The sequence below is a fragment of the Chiloscyllium punctatum genome, chromosome 41 (assembly GCF_047496795.1).
Source record: "Chiloscyllium punctatum isolate Juve2018m chromosome 41, sChiPun1.3, whole genome shotgun sequence".
Lineage (NCBI taxonomy): Eukaryota > Metazoa > Chordata > Chondrichthyes > Orectolobiformes > Hemiscylliidae > Chiloscyllium > Chiloscyllium punctatum.
The window spans coordinates 54,371,093-54,392,540 of record NC_092779.1 but is presented as its reverse complement, the minus strand read 5'-3'; the positions used below and the strand labels follow the sequence as shown (position 1 = coordinate 54,392,540).

The 21,448-nt window shown below is 43.6% G+C and overlaps 1 protein-coding gene across 1 annotated transcript in view; it reads left to right on the top strand.

The window, feature by feature from the left end:
* The first annotated feature begins 7,838 nt into the window (after window positions 1-7,838).
* The window catches only part of LOC140465077 (tyrosyl-DNA phosphodiesterase 2-like), a 36,932-nt gene continuing 23,322 nt past the window's right edge, over window positions 7,839-21,448 (top strand). The window contains exons 1-4 of the mRNA XM_072560927.1: window positions 7,839-8,195; window positions 12,940-13,037; window positions 15,146-15,307; window positions 20,625-20,716. Of these exons, the coding sequence (XP_072417028.1) occupies window positions 7,941-8,195; window positions 12,940-13,037; window positions 15,146-15,307; window positions 20,625-20,716 (607 nt within the window). The 5' untranslated portion in view covers window positions 7,839-7,940. The remainder of the gene's footprint in view (window positions 8,196-12,939; window positions 13,038-15,145; window positions 15,308-20,624; window positions 20,717-21,448) is intronic.

Here is a 21,448-nt window from a genome sequence, read left to right as displayed (position 1 = left end):
TAGTTTCCAGGGATGTACAGACTGGGTTGATTAGACATGGGAAATGCAGAGTTACTGGTGGCTGGGTCTGGGTGGGATGCTCTTCCAAAAGTTGGTGCAGAAGCGATGGGCCAAATTGCCTCTTTCCACACTGTAGGGTTTCTACGATAAGGTCTTTGGCCACCTTTACCTCCCACTACATCTTGCTGTAGTCCCAGGTTCCACAGGTGGGGTGAAAGAGCCTGCCCTAGAGTGGAGTATGTTAGCCTTGGAGATTTGGTCAGGGGATGTCAGGTGCTTTTGTAGTTAGAGATCCCAATCATGCTGAGTGTATCCTGTCTAGAGACAGGTGCATTCTTCTCAATTTGACATCCCACAGGGCTAAGGAGGGTAGATAGAGTGAAGCTGGAAGGCCTGGCCACCACTGCAGTATCCTGAGAGGAGAATTCTGAGGAATCCGTTTGTACTTCTGGCTAGGTGCCTTACTGGTTCTACTCCTTGTGAGTAGAGTGAGCTCAAGGTCCCTCTTCCCCCAGTCCCCTTGCTGTTGTTGCAGAGCAGCAATGGTGAGAAGAAGGGAGTGCATGTCTGTGCATTTATCCAACAAAACCTCTATATGCCACACCTAGCTTTCCATGGCAGACACCAATCCGTCCATGAAGGCAGCCAGGTGCATGCATGCCAGAGGCAACATGACATAATTTGACAAAATGTCCTGTCGCTCCTGTGTCTGCTTGTGTATTTGAATGAAATTCTGAATTGCTGACAACATTGGGTCCTCTCCTGCCTCAGGATGACCAGGTGCTATATCTCTGGCAGCCCTCTGAGTGCCAGAGTCCTGGGTGTTCTTTCTTTGACCCTTTGCACAGTACTGTGGCAGTGATGTACTCACCAATCTAGATGAAATCCACACTGATGTGTCAATATTTGCAATAGTGGAGGCTCCAGGAGATAGCCCTGCCAGTGCAGCCTCTCATGGATTGGTGGCTACTTCCTCAGAGATGGAAGAGGAGGTGTTGCAGGACTAGCCTCCTAGTCTTTGAAGTTGTTCAGATGCCTCTTGTAGCTTCAGATGACAAAAAAAGAGAAATCGTCATGAGCATGGAGTCAGACATCAGGCATGTGGGGCAATGGGAGAGCAGCAAAGCAATGGTCAATAATCCTTACTTGGTTGCCGCAACATGGATGTTTCGGTATCACCATGTGAACGATCATAATTCTTCACCAGCCAGGACCAGGATCTTGTTCTCATCGATGTAAGGAGCTTAATGTTGCCCCCCCCCCCCCCCCTCCATCGCCTGTCCTGGTTCTTTATGTTCTATTGTGTGAGACAAAGGAAGGTTTGAGTGAAATGAAAGTGGCTGTCATTGCTGTTAGTGCTGATGCAGGTGGGGAAGAAGGTTTGAGGTGTCTGAGAGAATGAGTCAGCAAAGCAGGTGCCATGCAGGATTGATAGTGTTATGACATGGAGGTGAACCCCTCTGTTAAGTAAACCGAACACTTAGAAAGGCTCACCTCGCCTTGTAATCTGTTAAAATATGAGCGACAAAGAACTCCCAATTTCCATTGTTTCAGGAAAATAACATCAATTTATTTTTTAACTCTAAAAGTGAACATTAAACAACTATTTACAATTCCAAGTCTCCCTTTCACTTAACTGCTTATTATCTGCCTTCACCTCTATAAACATATGCTGTTCCAATAAAGATACTTGATTAAAATTACATCAACTTAATTTCAAAACCACACAGCCGCTGTCATCTTGTGCCTTTCTTCTTTTGGTTGAGGATCTCCCTGGGTCGACTTCTTTCTTTTTACTGTGAGTTTATTTCATATGAAAAAGTACCTTTAAAAGAGAATGTTTCCTAATTTCTTGGATCTGTCTCGATGTCTGCATTTTTATATCTCTAACATTGGATCATCTGATTGTTATGATGCTTGACCACAAGTCCATCAGGAAGTGGTCAGCATGTAGCGTCCTTGAGACCCTGTGGGAAAAGGAGAGGGTGCTTTCCGTCATGTAATTCCTTCATCAAATTGTCAAAGTCATTTAGCAGAATGCCTCATCACTTTTCCTACAAGCACCAAGACATTGTTTGTCTGGTGGTGAGAAGGGCACGATCTGTGAGATCCTTCTTGTATGGCCGGTCGGTCTGCGCCATCACACGCTGCCCTTGAAGTGGCTACAGGGAGGGTCATGATTAGAACACAACTCCTTCTGGAGTGTGCCTTTGCGAAGGAAGTCTGGAGAGAAATGCAGTGGTTTTTGGTGAGATTTATCCCGAAAAGCTCCATGATGCAGGATTCTGTGCTCTATGGTCTGTTCTCCAGGATGCTCACTGAGACAAACATCGACTGCACCTAGAGGGCCATCAACTCAGTGCAAGATGGCCTTTAGTCTGCACAGAACTTGTTGGTCTTCCATAACAAGGAGTTGGCCCTAACTGAATGTCATTCCTGAATAAAGGGCTTCTATCCCAAATGTCAATTTTCCTGCTTCTTGGATGCTGCCTGACCTGCTGTGCTTTTCCAGCACCACCCTAATCTTGACTCTAATCTCCAGCATCTGCAGTCCTTGCTTACACCTAACTGAATGTTGCAAAGTGACACATTCCAAGGTCCAGGACAATGTGCTGAGAGACAAAATGAAACTTGGGACAGTTGTCGCCAAAGCACAGTGGGGAAAGACCACTGTCTGAGATCTTCCTGTTGAAGTTAACTGGGAGTCTGTTCAATTATTGGACTTTCCTAATGTCTCAAATGCACATAAATATAGTCTGGTTCAAGTAAGAGATGCCTTTGGTTTGTTTGGATAGAGCCATAGAATCATGCAGCATAGAAGCAGAACCTTTAGTCCAACCAGTCCATGCCAAACAGGTCTGGGGAAGGGTCACGCAACCTGAAATGTTAACTCTAATTTCTCTCCACAGATGCTGCTTGACCTACTGAGCTTTCCCAGCAATTTCTGTTAATGTCCCTCAATAACGCTAGTCATCCAGGATTCCCTACTTCTGCCAGCCTGTAACAGCTAGCCCCAAACCCTTATTACTCACTTTTGAAAGCCTACCACTGACCAGACATTCCTTTGCTTGCAAACAGCCTCGCCAATCAACCTTTGAAAGTTTCTGTCTAAGACCAACAAAATTGGCCTTGCCCCAATTTAGAACTTTAATTTGTTGACCAGGCCTATCCTTTTCCATAACTATTTTAAATCAAATGGAATGATGGTCACTGGTTGTGAAGTGCTCCCCCATTAACACTTCCATTGCTTGCCCTGTCTTATTTCCCCAAGAAGAGGTCAGGTTTTGCCTCTTCTCTAGTTGGGCCATCTACAAAATGCATGAGAAATTCTTCTTGAACATACTTAACAAATTTCTCTCCATCCAAGCCCTTAACACCATGGCACTCTCAGTTAAACTCCCCTATTACAGCCCTATTATTCATGCAGCTATCTGTGATCTCCTTACATATTAGCTGTTCAATCTCCTGTGACCAATGTGGGGGGGGGGGGGGGGGGGGGTGGTAGGCTACAGTACAATGCTATTAAAGTGATATCTCCCTTTTTATTACTCAGTCCTCAAAAACTCTTAATAAAAACCAAAAGAGCTGTGGATGCTGTAAATTAGAAACAAATCCAGAAATTGCTGGAAAAGCTCAGTAGGTCTGGGGAAAGGTCACTCGGCCTGAAATGTTAACTCTAGAATTCTGCTAGAAACAATTTCTGTTTTTGTTTCTGATTTACAGCATCTGCAGTTATTTTGGTTTTTATTTAGAGTTTTTGAGGCCCTGGTCAAGAAAAAGGAAGCATATGACATGTACAGGCAGCTGGGATCAAGTGAATTACTTGAGGAATATAGAGGGTGCTAGAGGACACTTAAGAGAGAAATCAGGAGGGCTAAAAGTGGACATGAACTGGCTTTGGCAGATAAAGGAAAAGAGAATCCAAAGAGATCCTACAAATACACAAAGAGCAAAAGAGTAACTCGGAAGAGAATTGAGCCTCTTAAAGATCAACAAGGTTTTTGATGTGCAGAACCACAAGAGATGGGTGAGTTCCTAAATTTGTTGTCAGAATTTACAGTTAAGCAAAATATGGATGCTAGGGAACTTGGAGAAATAAATAGTGATATCTTGAAGAGTCCACATTACAGAAGAGGAGGTGCTAGAAATCTTAAAATCATTTAAATTAGATTAATCCCCTAGACTTGATGGAAGTGCTGCGTTCATTTTTGTTTGTAATTTATATGAATGATTTAGATGAGAATATGGAAAGAATGGTTAGTAAGATTAGTGGTATAGTGGACAGTGAAGAAGGTTACTTAAGATTACAAACAGATCTTGATCAACTAGGTCAATAGGTTGAAGAATGGCAAATGGAGTTTAATTTTAATAAATTCAAGGTATTAGATTTAGGTAAAACAAACAAAGGCAAGACTTATACATTTAAAAGTAGGGTCTTGGGCAGTGTTGTAGAACAGAGAGACCTAGGGGTTCAGGTACATAATTCTTTGAAGTTTGCATCACATATAGATAGGGTGGTTAAGAAGGCATTCAATGCTCAGACCTTTGGAGTTGGGACATTATTTTGAGGTTGTACAGGATGTTGGTGAGACCTCTTCTGGATAACTGTCCAGTTCTAGTCTCCCTGTTATCAGAAGGATAGAATTAAGATGGAGAGCTTTCAGAAGAGATTTACCAGGATGTTGCCAGGAACGGAGGGTTTGAGTTAATAGAGGATCGATAGGCTGGGACCTTTTTCACTGGAGCATAGGAGACTATGGGGTGTCATTATAGAGGTCTGTAAAATCATGAGAGCCACAGAGAAGGTAGATAAGCCAACAGTTTTTCTCCATGGTAGGGGAGTCTAAAAGTAGAAGGTGTAAGTTTAAGGTGAGAGGGGAGAGATAGAAAAGGGTCCAGAAAGGCAATTTTTTTCACACACAGGGTGGTGAGTGTCTGGAACAGGCTGCAGAGGTAGTGAGGTAGTGGTGGAGGTGAGTATGATTTTGTCATTTAAGAAACATTTGGACAGACATGAAGGGATGTGGACCAAATGCAGGCAAATGAGATGAGATTAATTGTGAAACTTGAGTAGAATGGACAAGTTGGGCCAAAAGGCCTACTTTCATGCTTGTAAACCTCTGTGACTGTGTCATGCTGATGTGCTCTTAATAATTTAAGTTGCTTTAATCAAAGATTTATTTATTTGAAATCAACTCCTCTTGTGGCCAAGGGAAGAATAGGGTTAAACTTTAAAAGTTCAGTTTCTTTCAGCATTGGACTATTCTTAATTCTTAAATTGAGTGGTGTCATGAAACAGAAGTTGCAACGTTACACATTGTAAGCAACTGAAAGAACTGCGGATGCGAGAAATCAGGAACAAAAACAGAAATTGCTGGGGAAACTTAGCAGGTCTGAAAACATCTATGGAGAGAAATCAAAGTAAACTTTTTTTTAATTTCAAAAATATACTTTATTCATAAATGATTTGATGGTCTGTACGTTGGATCATGCCATACATATGTCCACATTTACAAACACAGATTCGACTTTATCCTTGTCATTCGCATTTACAATCCTGTGCATTTTTCAATCTTGTACATATACATATATTTGGCTGAGGCATCAGCAGAGCCCAAAAAAATGTCCGCATGGGCCCCCTGTTCTTCTTTAGGCAGGCCGATCTTACACGGTGGTCTTTCCCCACCGCGCCTTGGCGGCAGCTGCCCCAAGCTTCAGCGCGTCCCTCAACACGTAGTCTTGGACCTTGGAATGTGCCAGTCTGCAACACTCGGTCGGGGTCAACTCCTTCAGCTGGAAGATCAACAGGTTTCGGACCGCCCAGAGAGCGTCCTTCACCGAGTTGATGATCCTCCAGGCGCAGTTAATGTTCGTCTCGGTGTGAGTCCCGGGGAACAGGCCGTAGAGCACGGAGTCCCGTGTCACGGCGCTGCTCGGGACGAACCTCGACAAGCACCACTGCATTCCTCTCCAGACTTCCTCTGCATAGGCACATTCCAGAAGGAGGTGTGTGACAGTCTCGTCCCCCCCGCAGCCACTTCGAGGGCAGCGTGCGGTGCGGCAGAGAGTCCGGGCGTGCATAAAGGATCTCACAGGCAGAGCCCTTCTCACCACCAGCCAAGCCACGTCTTGGTGCTTGTTGGAAAGTTCTGGCGATGAGGCATTCTGCCAAATGGCTTTGACAGTCTGCTCAGGGAACCGCTCGACAGGATCCGCCCTCTCCTTTTCCCGAAGGGTCTCAAGGACGCTACGTGCTGACCACTTCCTGATGGACTTGTGGTCAAAGGTGTTTTTCCTCATAAATTTCTCCATGAAGGACAGGTGATACGGAACGGTCCAACTACTCGGAGCGTTCCGCGGCAGCGAGGCCAGGCCCATCCTTCGCAACACCGGGGACAGGTAGAACCTCAGTACGTAGTGACACTTGGTGTTTGCGTACCGGGGATCCACGCACAACTTGATGCAGCCACACACAAAGGTGGCCATCAGGGTGAGGGTGGCATTGGGCGTGTTTTTTCCCCCATTGCACCGGTCTTTGTACATAGAGTCTCTTCGGACCCGGTCCATCTTTGATCTCCAAATGAATTGGAAGATGGCCCGGGTGACTGCGGCGGCACAGGTCCTGGGGATAGGCCAGACCTGTGCCACATATAGCAATACTGAGAGTACCTCACACCTGATGACCAGGTTTTTTCCCGCGATGGAGAGCGACCGTTGCCCCCATCTGCCTAGTTTCTGTCTCATCTTCCTGATCCGCTCCTCCCAGGTCTTGGCGCACGCCCCAGCCCCCCTGAACCAAATACCCAGCACCTTCAGGTGGTCAGTCCTGACGGTGAAGGGGATCGAGGATTGGTCGGCCCAGTTCCCGAAGAGCATGGCCTCGCTCTTGCCTCGGTTTACCTTGGCCCCCGAGGCCCGTTCGAACTGGTCGCAGATGCACATAAGTCTGTGCACGGACATCGGATCCGAGCAGAAAACAGCGACGTCATCCATGTACAGGGAGGCCTTAACCTGCAGGCCCCCGCTGCCAGGAATAGTCACCCCTCTCAGGCTCGCATCCTTCCTGATGGATTCGGCAAATGGCTCCATGCAACACACAAACAAGGCGGGTGAGAGGGGGCATCCCTGCCTGACTCCAGATCTTACAGGGAAGCTATCTGATTCCCACCCATTGATTGAGACTGCACTGACAATGTTGGTGTAGAGCAGTCTGACCCAATTTCCGATTCCCTCCCCAAAGCCCATTTTGGAGAGGACATCCCTCATATATGTATGCGATATCCTGTCAAAGGCTTTCTCCTGGTCCAGTGACCCTTCACAAAATTACATTTTGCGCTGGTTTTAAAGTTGAATTGGCGGGTCGAGGAGGGGGCGGGGCTGATGTGATGGACTGGCTGGTCGAGGAGGGGGCGGGGCTGAGGCGGTGGCGGGGCGGGGCTCAGGCGGTGAATTGGCGGGTCGAGGAGGGGGCGGGGCTGATGTGAGGGACTGGCGGGTCGAGGAAGGGGCGGGGCTGATGTGAGGGACTGGCGGGTCGAGGAGGGGGCGGGGCTGATGTGAGGGACTGGCGGGTCGAGGAGGGGGTGGGGCTGATGTGATGGACTGGCTGGTCGAGGAGGGGGCGGGGCTGAGGCGGTGGCGGGGCGGGGCTCAGGCGGTGAATTGGCGGGTCGAGGAGGGGGCGGGGCGGTTGTGATGGACTGGCGTGTCGAGGAGGGGGCGGGGCTGATGTGATGGACTGGCGTGTCGAGGAGGGGGCGGGGCTGATGTGATGGACTGGCGGGTCGAGGAGGGGGCGGGGCTGATGTGATGGACTGGCGGGTCGAGGAGGGGGCGGGGCTGAGGACAGAATGATCGTTTCGAGGCGCAGCGGACGTTCGGCTGTGGCACGAGCTATTAACCGTTGACTTGACGGTGGTGCGCGTGGAGTTGCTGCTGGTATGGGTGAGCCCCAGAGGAAGAGAGCTCGTTTGTGCGACCCGGAACAACAGGGAGGTGCAGGTCCTCAGCATGAAGAGCCGAATGGTGGAGCCGCTCCTCTACCCCAGCCTGAGGAGGGGGAGGAGGAGGAGGAGGAGGAGGGGGAAGCGAGGCGCCGATACCGCGGGGGTCTTTGCGATGAGTTTGCTGTTGTGACCGGTACGGATGAGGCCGTAGCTCAGTGTTACCTGGCGGAAAATGACTGGCTTTTAGAAGTAGGTTGGCTGAGCAGAAATTGTCGGCGACCTTCTCATGATAGTCGCTTTCAAAATGCCGTAGGTCGTGGCAAGAAATGAGGCTTTTGGAAGTGTTCTATTTGTTTAGTTGTACGGGGGAGTACGGCGCTGTGTTTTTGTCTGTGATCAGACTGTGGACAGAGTTGTATTTATTGGTTGTCATCAGTTCTTCAACTTTCAGCTGAAGTTCAGCCTGAAGCTTCATCGGGGAACGTTGTCAAAAACCCCGCGGTACCATTTTTAAAGAGTTTTCCCTGAGTCCTGGACAATGTTTGTTCTTTCTTCGACATCATTGAAAACGATTATTTGATTAGCGCATTATTCCTTTTGTTCCGTTTCTAGACAATGAGGACAGACGATTATTTCAACTCCACTTTAGTGAGTGTCATGGTCATAACACTTTTACAGCGCCAAGAGGCCTTTCGTCCCATTGTGTCCCACAGTCATCAAACATACATGAATTTGCCAGCACTTGGCCCATAGTCCTGAGCTCATCTGAATAGTTCTTATGATTTGGAGATTTCGATGTTGGACTGGGGTGTACAAAGTTAAACATCACACAACACCAGGTTATAGTCCAACAGGTTTAATTGGAAGCACTAGCTTTCGGAGCATCGCTCCTTCATCAGGTGGTAGTCAATGAAGGAGCGACACTCCGAAAACTAGTTTGCTTTCAATTAAACCAGTTGGACTATAACCCGGTGTTGTGATTTTTAACTGAATAGTTAAGTATCTTTGAAGGTTCCTATCTCTATCACCCTTTTTAGGCAGAGAATTCAGGATACACACAACCCACGTTTTGTTTTCAAATGCCATCTACTTTGAAACTGTCCCTTTTTATGGACCCCTCTCCCACAGGGAAAAGATTCCACCTATGCCCCCAGAACTTTGTGCACCTGCATCAGCCCCATTCCTTCAGCTTTCTGTAAGGAAAACAACCTTGGCCTATCTAGTCTTTCTTCATAGTTGATCGCTCCAGCCCAGGCATCCTTCCAGTTAATCTCCTCTGCATCCTTTGTAATACAATCACATTGTTTTATAGTGTGGCAACCAGTATTACACACAGCATTTGAGCTGTGGCTCAACTAAAGTTATGTACAGTTATGTACAGCTCCATCGTTACAATCTTGCTGTTTTATTCAGTGCCTTGACTAATAAGGGAGAAAATGAGGACTGCAGAAGCTAGAGATTGGAGTTGGAGTGTGATGCTAGAAAAGCACAGCAGGTCAGGCAGCATCTGAGGAGCAGGAGAATCAATGTTTTGGGCATAAGCCCTTCATCAGCAATGAGGTTTGTGAGCTGGGGGCTGAGAGATAAATGGGAGGGGGTGGGGTGGGGCTGGGAGGAAGGTAGCTGGGAATGCAATAGGTAGATAGGTTGGAGAGCAGAGAGGAGTGGACAGATGGGAAAGATGATGGACAGGTCAAGAGGCTGGTGCTGAGTTGGAGGCTTAGGACTGGGATAAGGTGGAGGAGGGGAAACTGCTGAAATCCATGTTAATCCCGTGTGGTTGCAGGATTCCAAGGTGGAAGTTGAGACATTTTTCCTCCAGGCCTCGGGTGGCTAGGGTTTGGCGATGGAGGAGGCCCAGCACCAGCATATCCTTGGTGGAGTGGGAGGGGGAATTGAAGTGTTCAGTCACTGGGTGGTGGGGTTGGTTGATGCAGGTGTCCGAGATGTTATTGGAAATGATCTGCACATTGGCGACTGCTTGATGTAGAGGAGACCACATCGGGTGCAATGGGTACAGTAGGTGACATTTGTGGAGGTACAGGTAAATTTGTGTTGGGTGTGGAACGATCCTTTGGGGTCTTGGACTGAGATGAGGGTGCAGGTTTTGTACTTCCTGCAGTGGCAGGGGAAGGTGCTGGGAGTGAGGTGAGAGCTGGTGGAGGGGTGTGGATCTGACAAGAGAATTGTGGAGGGAATGGTCTCTCCGGAATGCTGATAGGGGTGGGGAGGGAAATGGTGAGGTCTGTTTGTAGGTGGCGGATTATGGTGCAATGTATGCGGAGGTTGGTGGGGTAGAAAGTGAGGACCAGGAGATTGTGTCCTTGTTGCGTTGGGAGAGGTGGGTTCAAGGACGGAGGTGTGGGAAGTAAAAATTTTAAGTTTTACCCATATGGTCTCATTTGAGGAACCTTCTAAGCTATCATTGTTCCTCACTCCAATAATTGACTCCTTGATCAATATTGAGATACTATCTTTTTTTTACACCACCTGCTTTAAGACTCTGTACCCTCGAATATTGAGTTACGTCTTGTTCTTTCCTCAATCATATAACTGTAATGGTAATAATATCACATCCCCATGAATTAATTAATGCCCTCAGCTGCATTACTTGCAAGACTCCTTGCATTAGGATAACTCAACATTTGATCTGGAGTTGATTCACAAATGAAGTATAGCAAGAAGTTATCTTGGAGAAGAGGAATGTGGACATTTGAAAGAAATTTGTACTGCAATTTAGTGTGAATTGATTTGGCACTGTAAGTGGACGATCAGTGCAAGCAGGTACTTGTGATTTGTGCAGTGTTACCAATATTACCTACATTACAATTTTGACTCTTCAAAAGTATTTTGTTGATTGTAAAGGACAATGAGATGCCTGAAGACACACAAATGAAGTCTCTCTTTACCTATGCCTTTTGACATATTGTCTTACTGTTTCAGTCTTTCTACCAAAGGGATTTTAAGTGTTATTGGCAATACCTCAAATATGAAACTCTACTCTTTGTTTCATTATCTCCATCTCTGTTAAATACAGCATCATTTTTAGTAAGAGTGGACGGGCAAAAAAAAAAGCTTAAATACTTTGAAAGGATAATTTCCTTTCCTCAAATTTAGTTTTCTCTCAAGGCCCAGACAAGCATGCATTTACTCTGTGGGAAGCTAGGGAAGTGATTGCTGAGCCTCTTGCTGAGATATCTCAGCATCAGCGATAGTCAGAGGTGAGGTGCCGGAAGACTGGAGGTTGGCCACTGTTTAAGAAAGGTGGTAAGAACAAGCCAGGGAACTATAGACCAGTGAGCCTGACGTCGGTGGGCAAGTTGTTGGAGGGAATCCAGAAGGACAGGATGTACATGTATTTGGAAAGGCAAGGACTGATTAGGGATAGTCAACATGGCTTTGTGCGTGGGAAATCATGTCTCACAAACTGGATTGAGTTTTTTGAAGAAGTAACAAAGAAGATTTGATGAGGGCCGAGCAGTAGATGCGATCTATATGGACTTCAGTAAGGCGTTCGACAAAGTTCCCCATGAGAGACTGATTAGCAAGGTTGGATCTCATGGAATACAGGGAGAACTAACCATTTGGATACAGAACTGGCTCAAAGGTAGAAGACAGAGGGTGGTGGCGGAGGGTTGTTTTTCAGACTGGAGGCCTGTGACCAGTGGAATGCCACAAGGATTGATGCTGGATCCTCTACTTTTCGTCATTTACATAAATGATTTGAATGCGAGCATAAGAGGTACAGTTAGTAAGTTTGCAGATGACACCAAAATTAGAGGTGTAGTGGACAGCGAAGAGGGTTACCTCAGATTACAACAGGATCTTGACCAGCTAGGCCAATGGGCTGAGAAGTGGCAGATGGAGTTGAATTCAGATAAGTGCGAGGTGCTGCATTTTGGGAAAGCAAATCTTAGCAGGACTTGTACACTTAATGGTAAGGTCCTAGGGAGTGTTGCTGAACAACGAGACCTTGAAGTGCAGGTTCATAGTTCCTCAAGTGGAAAATCGCTGGTAAATAGGATAGTGAAGAAGGCATTTGGTATGCTTTCCTTTCTTGGTCAGACTATTGAATACAGGTCATGTTGTGGCTGTACAGGACATTGGTTAGACCAGTGTTGGAATATTGCGTGCAGTTGTGGTCTCCTTCCTATTGGAAAGATGTTGTGAAACTTGAAAGGGTTCAGAAAAGATTTACAAGGATTTTGCCAGGATTGGAGGATTTGAGCTATAGGGAGAGGCTGAACAGGCTGGGGCTGTTTTCCCTGAAGTGTCGGAAGCTGAGGGGTGACCTTATAGAGGTTTACAAAATTGAGGGGCATGAATAGGGTAAATAGATACAGTCTTTTCCCTGGGGTGGGTGTGTCCAGAACTAGAGGGCATCGGTTTAGGGTGAGAGAGGAAAGATATAAAAGAGACCTTAAGGGCAACGTTTTCACGCAGAGGGTGGTACATGTATGGAATGAGCTGCCAGAGAAAGTGGTGGAGGCTGGTACAATTGCAATATTTAAAAGGCATTTGGATGAGTATATGAAAAGGAAGGATTTGGAGGGATATGGACTAGGTGCTGGCAGGTGGGACTAGATTGGATTGGGATATCTGGTTGGCATGGACAAGTTGGACCGAAGGGTCTGTTTCCATGTTGTACATCTCTGACTCCATGACTCTAAGTTCTGAGCTCATTTCCAGTTAACTGTACCAAATCTAGTTTTGTCTGGGTGCATTGCTGCTTAAATTTCCTGCCCACAATCGATGTCATAATGGCAAAGGTTGTATTTTATTAACAATTATGCAATACCAGTGAATTGTTTGAGGATGGGGAAGGGCACAAAAACAGATCAGCTAATGTAAAACAAATTGTTACTCCTAAAAGTATAATTCCTGACTCTCCAATAATCAGAGTTAAATAGCATCAAGATTTAACTTTTGAAAAAATGTGACCAAAGATTGTTTGTTTGATTTTTTTAAATTATTATTTTCTGATTATTTACAGAGGGCTGTCAACTCCTATTTTGAAACCGCTGTGCAGCCATCTTCCTCTACAATGGAGTCTACTTCACATATGATTGAAAATACTGATTTCCAAGGATGGTATGTATGGACTCCATTTATTGCACCTTTATATACATGCAGACACATTTTGGAAAACATCTCTTTGCACATGCCTGAAATTATTCTGAAATTTATAAATAATTTATGACAGTAAGAAGCTTTTGTAAGCTAATAGCTGTTTCTTTAAAAAGGGCTTGAATTAAGAGTATGCAAGGTTGAGTGGGAGGACAGGTTACTTTCAAGCTGAAACTGAGAGTTCAGTTGTTGCAGCAGCCAGTTTTCAAATATGCTTGGTTTCTGCAGAAATCAAGAAAGTCATTTAGCTCTTGTGTATTTTCAGTATTCGTGTTCTTTGCAATTTTTAAAAAAGGCCAGTTTGAATTTTTCGAGCAATATTGATGAGCACTATTGACTGAAATAAAAGGGAAGAAATCACATGTGATTTAACTCAAACACTGCCAGCAGTAGTGTATTCAGATTGCAAACTTTTATTTTACTTTTGGTCGTGTTGCAAAGTGTCATTGTGTTTGTATGAAAGCACTGTTACCAACCTTTTATAGCAAACTTAATTTACTTAATAGTTTAATCCTAAAACTATTGAGTGCCTCTTATTGAAGATAGCAAAGTTATAGAAATTTACAGGATAATTTCTTTACCTAAAATAAAATTCACTGAAGTGTCCCATGTACTAACTTAGATGCAGTACTAGAGGTTGTAGAGGTATTTGTGAAGGCATCAAGGAATTGCATCTTGTCTGAATAGCCAAAGACGTAGAAGCCATGAAAGCTGGAGTAGGTAGTGTGAAAAGGAACCAAAACTTAAGTAAATAGCAACATTAGGGAAAGAAGATGATACCAGGGCTAACGTTGTCACTTTTGCTGTTTGTTTAATTAAAATTTGAATGCCATAAATTGATTACATGAGGATGACATGCAAGTTGCAATCCCTCATGTCTTTGAGTGTAACTTATTTTGCAGCATATGCATTATTAGCCTGCTTGCAAGATGTTAATGATATTTTCAATGACATCATACGTAATCTGCAATTTTCTGTGTTTCATTATAAACCTATAAAATAACCTTTGGCGTTTCTACTTTTAGGGTTACATTATCCTCTGTTTTGTAATTAATGTTAATTAAATCACTGTGCAAAAGTGATTTTATTTTTTGCTTGTATAAGTGAGTATAGAAAAGTAAACATCCAAATGATAAGAAGAAAAAAGCAGAAATTGAAAGTTTGGAAATCTGCATTTCTTATTCTGTCCTGGTGTGTCTGTGTAGCTGGCAAGATGAGTACTTATTCCTCAACCTTACTTGCTCATGAACAGAAATGCATGCTATGCTGTTTTGGGGGTAGTTAAGAGCCAACTACATTACTGGGAATCTAGGTTGGGCAAAGATGGCAGATATCCTCTAAAATTCATTGGTGAGCTGAATGGGTTTTTAATAAAATGGATGATCGTTTTTGTTGTCAACATTCCATAGCTATAATTATTAAATTCAATTTAAATTCCACCAGTTTCTGTTGTAGTATTTGAACTTGTGTTCCCAGGGCATCTGAGATAATAGTTAGCCGCATTATCACTAGGCCACCCTCACTTGCCTATTTGAGAAGTCCCTGTTAATTTATTGCTCTTCTATGATACTTATTGTCAATATCCTGTTATTGCTATGTAGCAGCAATAGCAGCACAGAATATTAAGGTGAAATCTCTCTACCTGTTTACTCATCACCTTTTAAGATGCTTCTTTTAAAAGTAGCTCTTGGGTCTTTTGTCATAGTGGTGGTGTCCCTACCTCTGGACCAGAGGAACCAGCTTCAAGACTTAGCATGTCCAAACAGTTTCATGAAAAATAATTAAAATGTATCTCTGACCAAACTTTGTTAGAACAGATAACACAATATCCCTGCTAGTTGGTATAAATCTATGTTTCATCACATTCTAGAAAAGCACCTTGAGACATTTGACAATATTGAAGATGTTATGTAAATACATTGTGTGATCTTTTTTGCCATTGTGACCGTATTTGATCATGCACAAGTTTTTTTGAATGCTTTTGGCAATACTAATGTGACTAGTCCAGAACAGTTAAGACAGTTATGTAGTTACAGATGATCTTGCTTTGACTATTCCACTTTTTAATATAGCATTGATTTGACAAACACTGACAATGAGCAGACCAGCAAGGGAAGTACTGCACAGCCAGAAGTAGATGAAAGTCGGATCTCATTGTTAACATGGAACATAGATGGTCTTGATCTGGAAAACTTGCAGGAAAGAGCACGGGGAGTTTGTGCGTGCCTAGCACTGTGAGTACATGTTACATCAGTACAAACAAGGCAGTTAGATGGTCAAAGAAATTTATAAAAATGTCCATTTTGTATGCTTTCAACACAGTTTCTGTAAGATTTTGTTTCCATGGAAAAGAAAAAAAATCTACTAATTGCAATGAAACTTTTTAAACTAGCAGGAAAAGAATAAAAGCTGAATTGCCGATTTGAAATCTATAATGTAAACTCTACCCCTTAAAATTCATACATTTAGAAACACTCAGATGAGACAAGACAATAATACTGTGAATAGGAAGAAAAAGAATGCCAGAAACAGTTCTGACTTTAATTCCCATCACAGATGTTGAGCTGTTTCCTTTTGGCTTCCTTCTGAATCATTCCAGTTCTTTGGTAATGAAACAAAGCAGTAGAGACAGTTCTCAGTGTTTCATTCACTAGTTGAGATTTTGCCCTATTAGTGTTGAAAAAGCACAGGTCAGCCAGCATCCGAGGGCATGAGAATTGACGGTTCGGGCATAAGCCCTTCATCAGGAAGAGCTTCCTGAAATGTTGATTCTCCAATTCCTCTGCTACCTGAATTGTTGTGCTTTTCCAGCACTACATTTTTTCAATTCTGATCTCCAGCATCTGCAGTCCTCACTTTCCCCTTTGCCCTTTTAGTGCCTGGGAAGGAGGTTTTTCTTCGTCCTTTTCCTTTCAACAGGTGATTTTTGTCAAGGTGATAAATTGCGGAGAAAAGTGAAGGGCTGTAGCTGGCTAGTAGGATACATTTCTTATGCCTCAAGTTTCCCCACCTATAACTGTCTGTCTGAGATGTCATAGGTAAATGACAGAACTGTTGCTTCTCTAATCAGTAATACTTGATGCTCATCATCTTTTGTTTGAAATTGCAGGAATGCTGTTTATGAATTTGTGCAAGTTCTTAATTTCCCTTACATTCTGAAAAAAAATTTCTAGTTTTAGTCATCTAAACCACTGAACCCACAGCCTTTCTCTCTCCCTTGTAAATTCTACAACTGTTCTGATCGCACTTTTTGTTTTGTAGTCCTAAATGTCATTTGACAAGTTTCAGGCGCATGCTTATAAGCTTTGAATACCTCTGCTTTGGTAGTTTCATATTCTGCCATTTGTATTTCTGACAAACTGGTGTGTGAAAGTCATATTAGTACTTGTCAAAAAGCACCATTTAAGTTCAAACACGTGTTGGCTTATTTGTCGATCCAGCTATCTTCTCAAATAAAGCAAAATAATATTATATCTACCCCTACTAAATTTAGGCACTAAGGGTGGTGATATTTAGTCAAATTAGGTCCCTCATTGGAATCAGAATAATGCTCTGAGCAATTACTTCCTTTTTGCCTTTGCTCCCAGATATTCCATGGCCAACTCATGTTATCTAAGTTCTTTTATCTCTTTGGAATTCAAGTTATTTTAATTCCAATTCCTGATCCATTTTCCTCTACCTTTTTCCTCCCTGTCCATTTCAAGTTTTCATAACTGTATATCCCTTTCCATTGCCCCCTCAGTTCAGAAAAAGAGTCCTAACAAACTCAATGTTAACTCTACTTGGTCTTCATAGATTTTGCCAAACCTGCTAGATTTCCAGCATTTTCTATGATTTATTTCATTATTGGTTCAAGAATACATTGTTTGGGAAAACTGTCCCAGTACGCCCAATTTGCTACCTTTGTGCCAAGCTATGCTGCTCAACCCAACCTGTAGATAAATTCGTCTCTCAATAGACGACTGTTCAAGGTTTTGTAGCAGACCTTTCATCTGTGTTCATGTACACTGCTACTTTATCACTGCATATATATAGTGGTTTCATTTTTAAAAAAATTCTCAATTCATAGAACGTTACAATGCAGTACAGTCCCTTTGGCCCTCAATGTCACGCTGACCTGTGAAACCAATCTGAAGCCCATCTCACCTGCACTATTCCATTGTCATCTATATGTTTATCCAATGACCATTTAAATGCCCTTAAAGTTGGTGAGTCTACTACTATTGCAGGCCAGGGCATTCCAAGCCCTTTCTACTCTGAGTAAAGAACCTACCTCTGACATCTGTAGATATCTATCATCTATCTAATTTTAAATTATGTCCCTTCATGTTAACCATCACCATCTGAGAAAAAAGGCTCTCACTCTCCACCCTATTTAATCATCTGATCATCATGTTGATCAGTTCGACCATTATATGCTGACCATATATCCTAAATAAATCCAGTCCTATTTACCAGCATTTGGCTCGTTGCCCTCTAAACTGTTCCTATTCACATACCCATCCAGATGCCTTTTAAATATTATAACTGTACCAGCTTCCACCGCTTCCTCTGGCAGTTCATTCCAGACACTCCCCCCCCCCCCCCCCCCCCCCCCCCCCGTGTGAAAATGTTGTCCCTTAGGTCCCTTTTAAATCTTTTCCTCTCCCCTTAAACCTATGTCCTCTAGTTCTGGACTCTTCCCAACCCAGGGAAAAGACCTTGGCTATTTACCCTATCCATACCCCTCATAATTTTTACCAACCTTTATAAGGTCACACCTCTGCTTTCAACACTCCAGGGAAAACAGCCCCAGCCTATTCAGCCTTCCCCATAGCTTCAACTCTCCAATCCTGGCAATATCCTTGTAAATCTTTTCTGAGCCTGTTAAAGTTTCACAATATCCATTCTATAGGAGGGAGACCAGAATTGCACAGAGTATTCCAAAACTGACCTAACCAATGTCCTGTACAGCCACAGCATCATCTCCGAACTCCTATACTCAGTGCTCTGACCAATAAACGAAAGCATACTAAATGCCGCCTTCACTATCCTATCTACCTGCGGCTCCACTTTCAAGGAACTCTGAGCTTGTACATCAAGGTCTATTTGTTCAGCAACACTCCCTAAGACCTTGCCATTAAGTGTATAAGTCTTGCCCTGATTTGCCCTTCCAAAATGCAGCATGTCCCATTTATCTAAATTAAATTCCATCTACCACTCCTCTGCCCATTGGCCTATCTGATCAAGATACCACTGTACTTAGAGGTCACGTTCTTAGCTGTCCACTACACCTCCAATTTTGGTATCATCTGCAAACTTGCAAACCATACCTCCTGTGTTAACATTCAAATCATTTATATAAATGACAAAAAACAGTTGATATAGCACTGATCTTTGTGGCACACTACTAGTCACAGGCCTCCAGTCTGAAAAACAGCCCTGCAACACCACTCTCTAGCTGCTACCTTTTGAACCAGTTCTGTTTCCAAATAGCTAGTTTGCCCTCTAATCTGTGTGATGTAACCTTGCTCACCAGTCTACCATGAAGAACCTTGTCGAATGCCTTATTGAAGTCCATATAGATTGTGTCCACTGCTTTGCCCTCATCAATCATCTTTATTACTACTTCAGAAAACTCAAGTTTGTGAGACACTATTTCCCACACACCGCTGTGTTGACTGTCCTAATAAGATCTTGCCTTTCCAATACATATAAAACCAATTATTGCAGATGCTGGAAACCAGATTCTGGATTAGTGGTGCTGGAAAAGCACAGCAGTTCAGGCAGCATCCGAGGAGCAGTAAAATCGATGTTTCGGGCAAAAGCCCTTCATCAGGAATACAGGTAGAGTGCCTGAAGGGTGGAGAGATAGGTGAGAGGATAGTGGGCGTGGGGAGAAAGTAGCATAGAGTACAATAGGTGAGTGGGGGAGGGGATAAAGGTGATAGGTCAGGGAGGAGGGCGGAGCGGATAGGTGGAAAAGATAGGCAGGTAGGACAAGTCATGGGGACGGTGATGAGCTGGAAGTTTGGAACTGGGGTGAGGTGGGGGAAGGGGAAATGAGGAAACTGTTGAAGTCCACATTGATGCCCTGGGGTTGAAGTGTTCCGAGGTGGAAGATGAGGACTTCAACAGTTTCCTTATTTCCCCTTCCCCCACCTCACCCCAGTTCCAAACTTCCAGCTCACACTGTCCCCATGACTTGTCCTACCTGCCTATCTTCTTTTCCACCTATCCACTCCACCTATCAAGTCCACCTCCTCCTGACCTATCACCTTCATCCCTCCTCCACTCACCTATTGTACTCTATACTACTTTCTCCCCACCCCACCCTCCTCTCATTTATCTCTCCACCCTCTAGGCACTCTACCTGTATTCCTGATGAAGGGCTTTTGCCCGAAACATCAATTTTACTGTTCCTTGGATGCTGCCTGAACTGCTGTGCTTTTCCAGCACCACTAATCCAGAAATACATGTAAATCCCATCCCTCTGGATTCCCTCCAACATCTTGCCCACCACCAATTTCAGGCTAATTGGTCTGTAGTTTCCTGGCTTTTCCTTACCACCACCTTTCCATAGTGGCACCGCATTAGCCAATTTCCAGTTTTTTGGCACCTCACCTGTGGCTATTGATACAAATATCTCAGCAAGGTGCCCAGCAATCACTTCCCCAGCTTCCCATAGAATTCTAGGGTACACCTGATCTGGTCCCAGAGATTTATTCACCTTTTATGCTTTTTAAGACATCCAGCACCTTCTCTGTAATAATAGATATTTTTCAAGATGTTGCTATTTATTTCCCCATGTTCTATATCCTGCATATCATTCTTCACAGTAAACACTGATGCAGAATTCTCATTTAGTATCTTCCCTGTCTCCTTCAGTTCTGCATGTAGGAGGCATTGCAGATCTTTAGGGCTGTATTCTCTTACTAGTTACCCTTTTGTCCTTCATGTATTTATAAGATCCTTAACTTATTTGCCCAGGCTATGTTATGTCCTCCCTAAGTACATTCGTAATGTTATCCCTAATCAAAAATGCAACTCCCCCATCTCTCCCGACTCCCTTACTATACTTCCTATTGCACCTATACCCTGGAACATTAACTGCCTGTTCTGTCCATCCCTGAGCCACGTCTCTGTACTTGCTGTGATATCCCAGTCCCATGTTCCCAACCATGTCCTCAGTTCATCTGCCTTACCTATTAGGCCTCTTGCATTGAAATAAATGCAGTTTAATTTGTCGGTCCTACCTTGCTGTCTGCCTAGTTCCTCACTGTTTGACTTGCCCCTTTTCCCACCTGTACCAGTCTTAGACAGATCTCTCTCCTCACTACAGTGGGTCCCCAAACTCTGATGTCTAAAGATACTTGAAATCAAACAGCAGAGGCAGTTAGCTGTGCACTTTACTGCTGGGTCAAATAATAGTGTGGGTTTATTTCTCTGACTCGCTTCCCATGTGCTCCCTACCTTCGTTCTCTTCCTACTTTCATAAGTTTATATTTAAATATCTAACAGTTATTAGATTTTGAAGAACGCCTAACCAGACTCTCTCTCTTTTCTCTAAAGATATAGCCCTGATATAGTGTTTCTGCAGGAAGTTATTGAACCGTACTACCTTTACTTAAAGAAGCGAGCAGTCAGCTACACAATTATTCCAGGTATGGAATGAACTATGACCTAAATCTTGCAGATTTGAATATCATTTCTGTGACTGAGGAGGAAATGAATTGTGGTTTTAATTTTTGAAGTTTTTAATTGATCAGTGGTTTCTTTAGATTTTACTCTGAACTATAATTGCTATTATAATGGGGAATTTAAAATTGCAAAATGAGTGGACAGTTGGTGGTCATGGGTTCAACTACTTAACCTTAAGCTTTGACATTCCTCCTTCCAATCTCTTTGCATCCTTAAAACCTATATTTTTTTGACCTAGCTCAAAGTCATTTGTTCTAATCATCTTAACTTGATGATAATGCTCCTATTAAGCACCTTGGGATGTTTTACTATGTTAAGGTTGCTATTGGATGTGTTGGAGGCTGGTTCAGTTGAAGCATTTGTTCTTTTTCAGACAAATCTTTCAATGTGCAGGATTTTGGGGAGAAGGCAGAGAATGGCATTATGTGAAATGATTAATTGGAAAGTTGGTGCTGACACAGTGGGCCAAATAATCTTCTGTCGTATTGGAACAATTCAATGATATAAACAATAATTGTTGTTCAGTGATAAATGCATTAACCAGGTGGGAATGAAAGGTCTGTCGGAACAAATTACTGGAGATGGTGGAATCTGTACTGAAAACAACATATGCCACAGATCACATCGGGTCAGACAGCATCTATGGAGAGAGAGCAAGCTAACACTTTGAGTCTCAAAACATTAGCTTGCTGTCT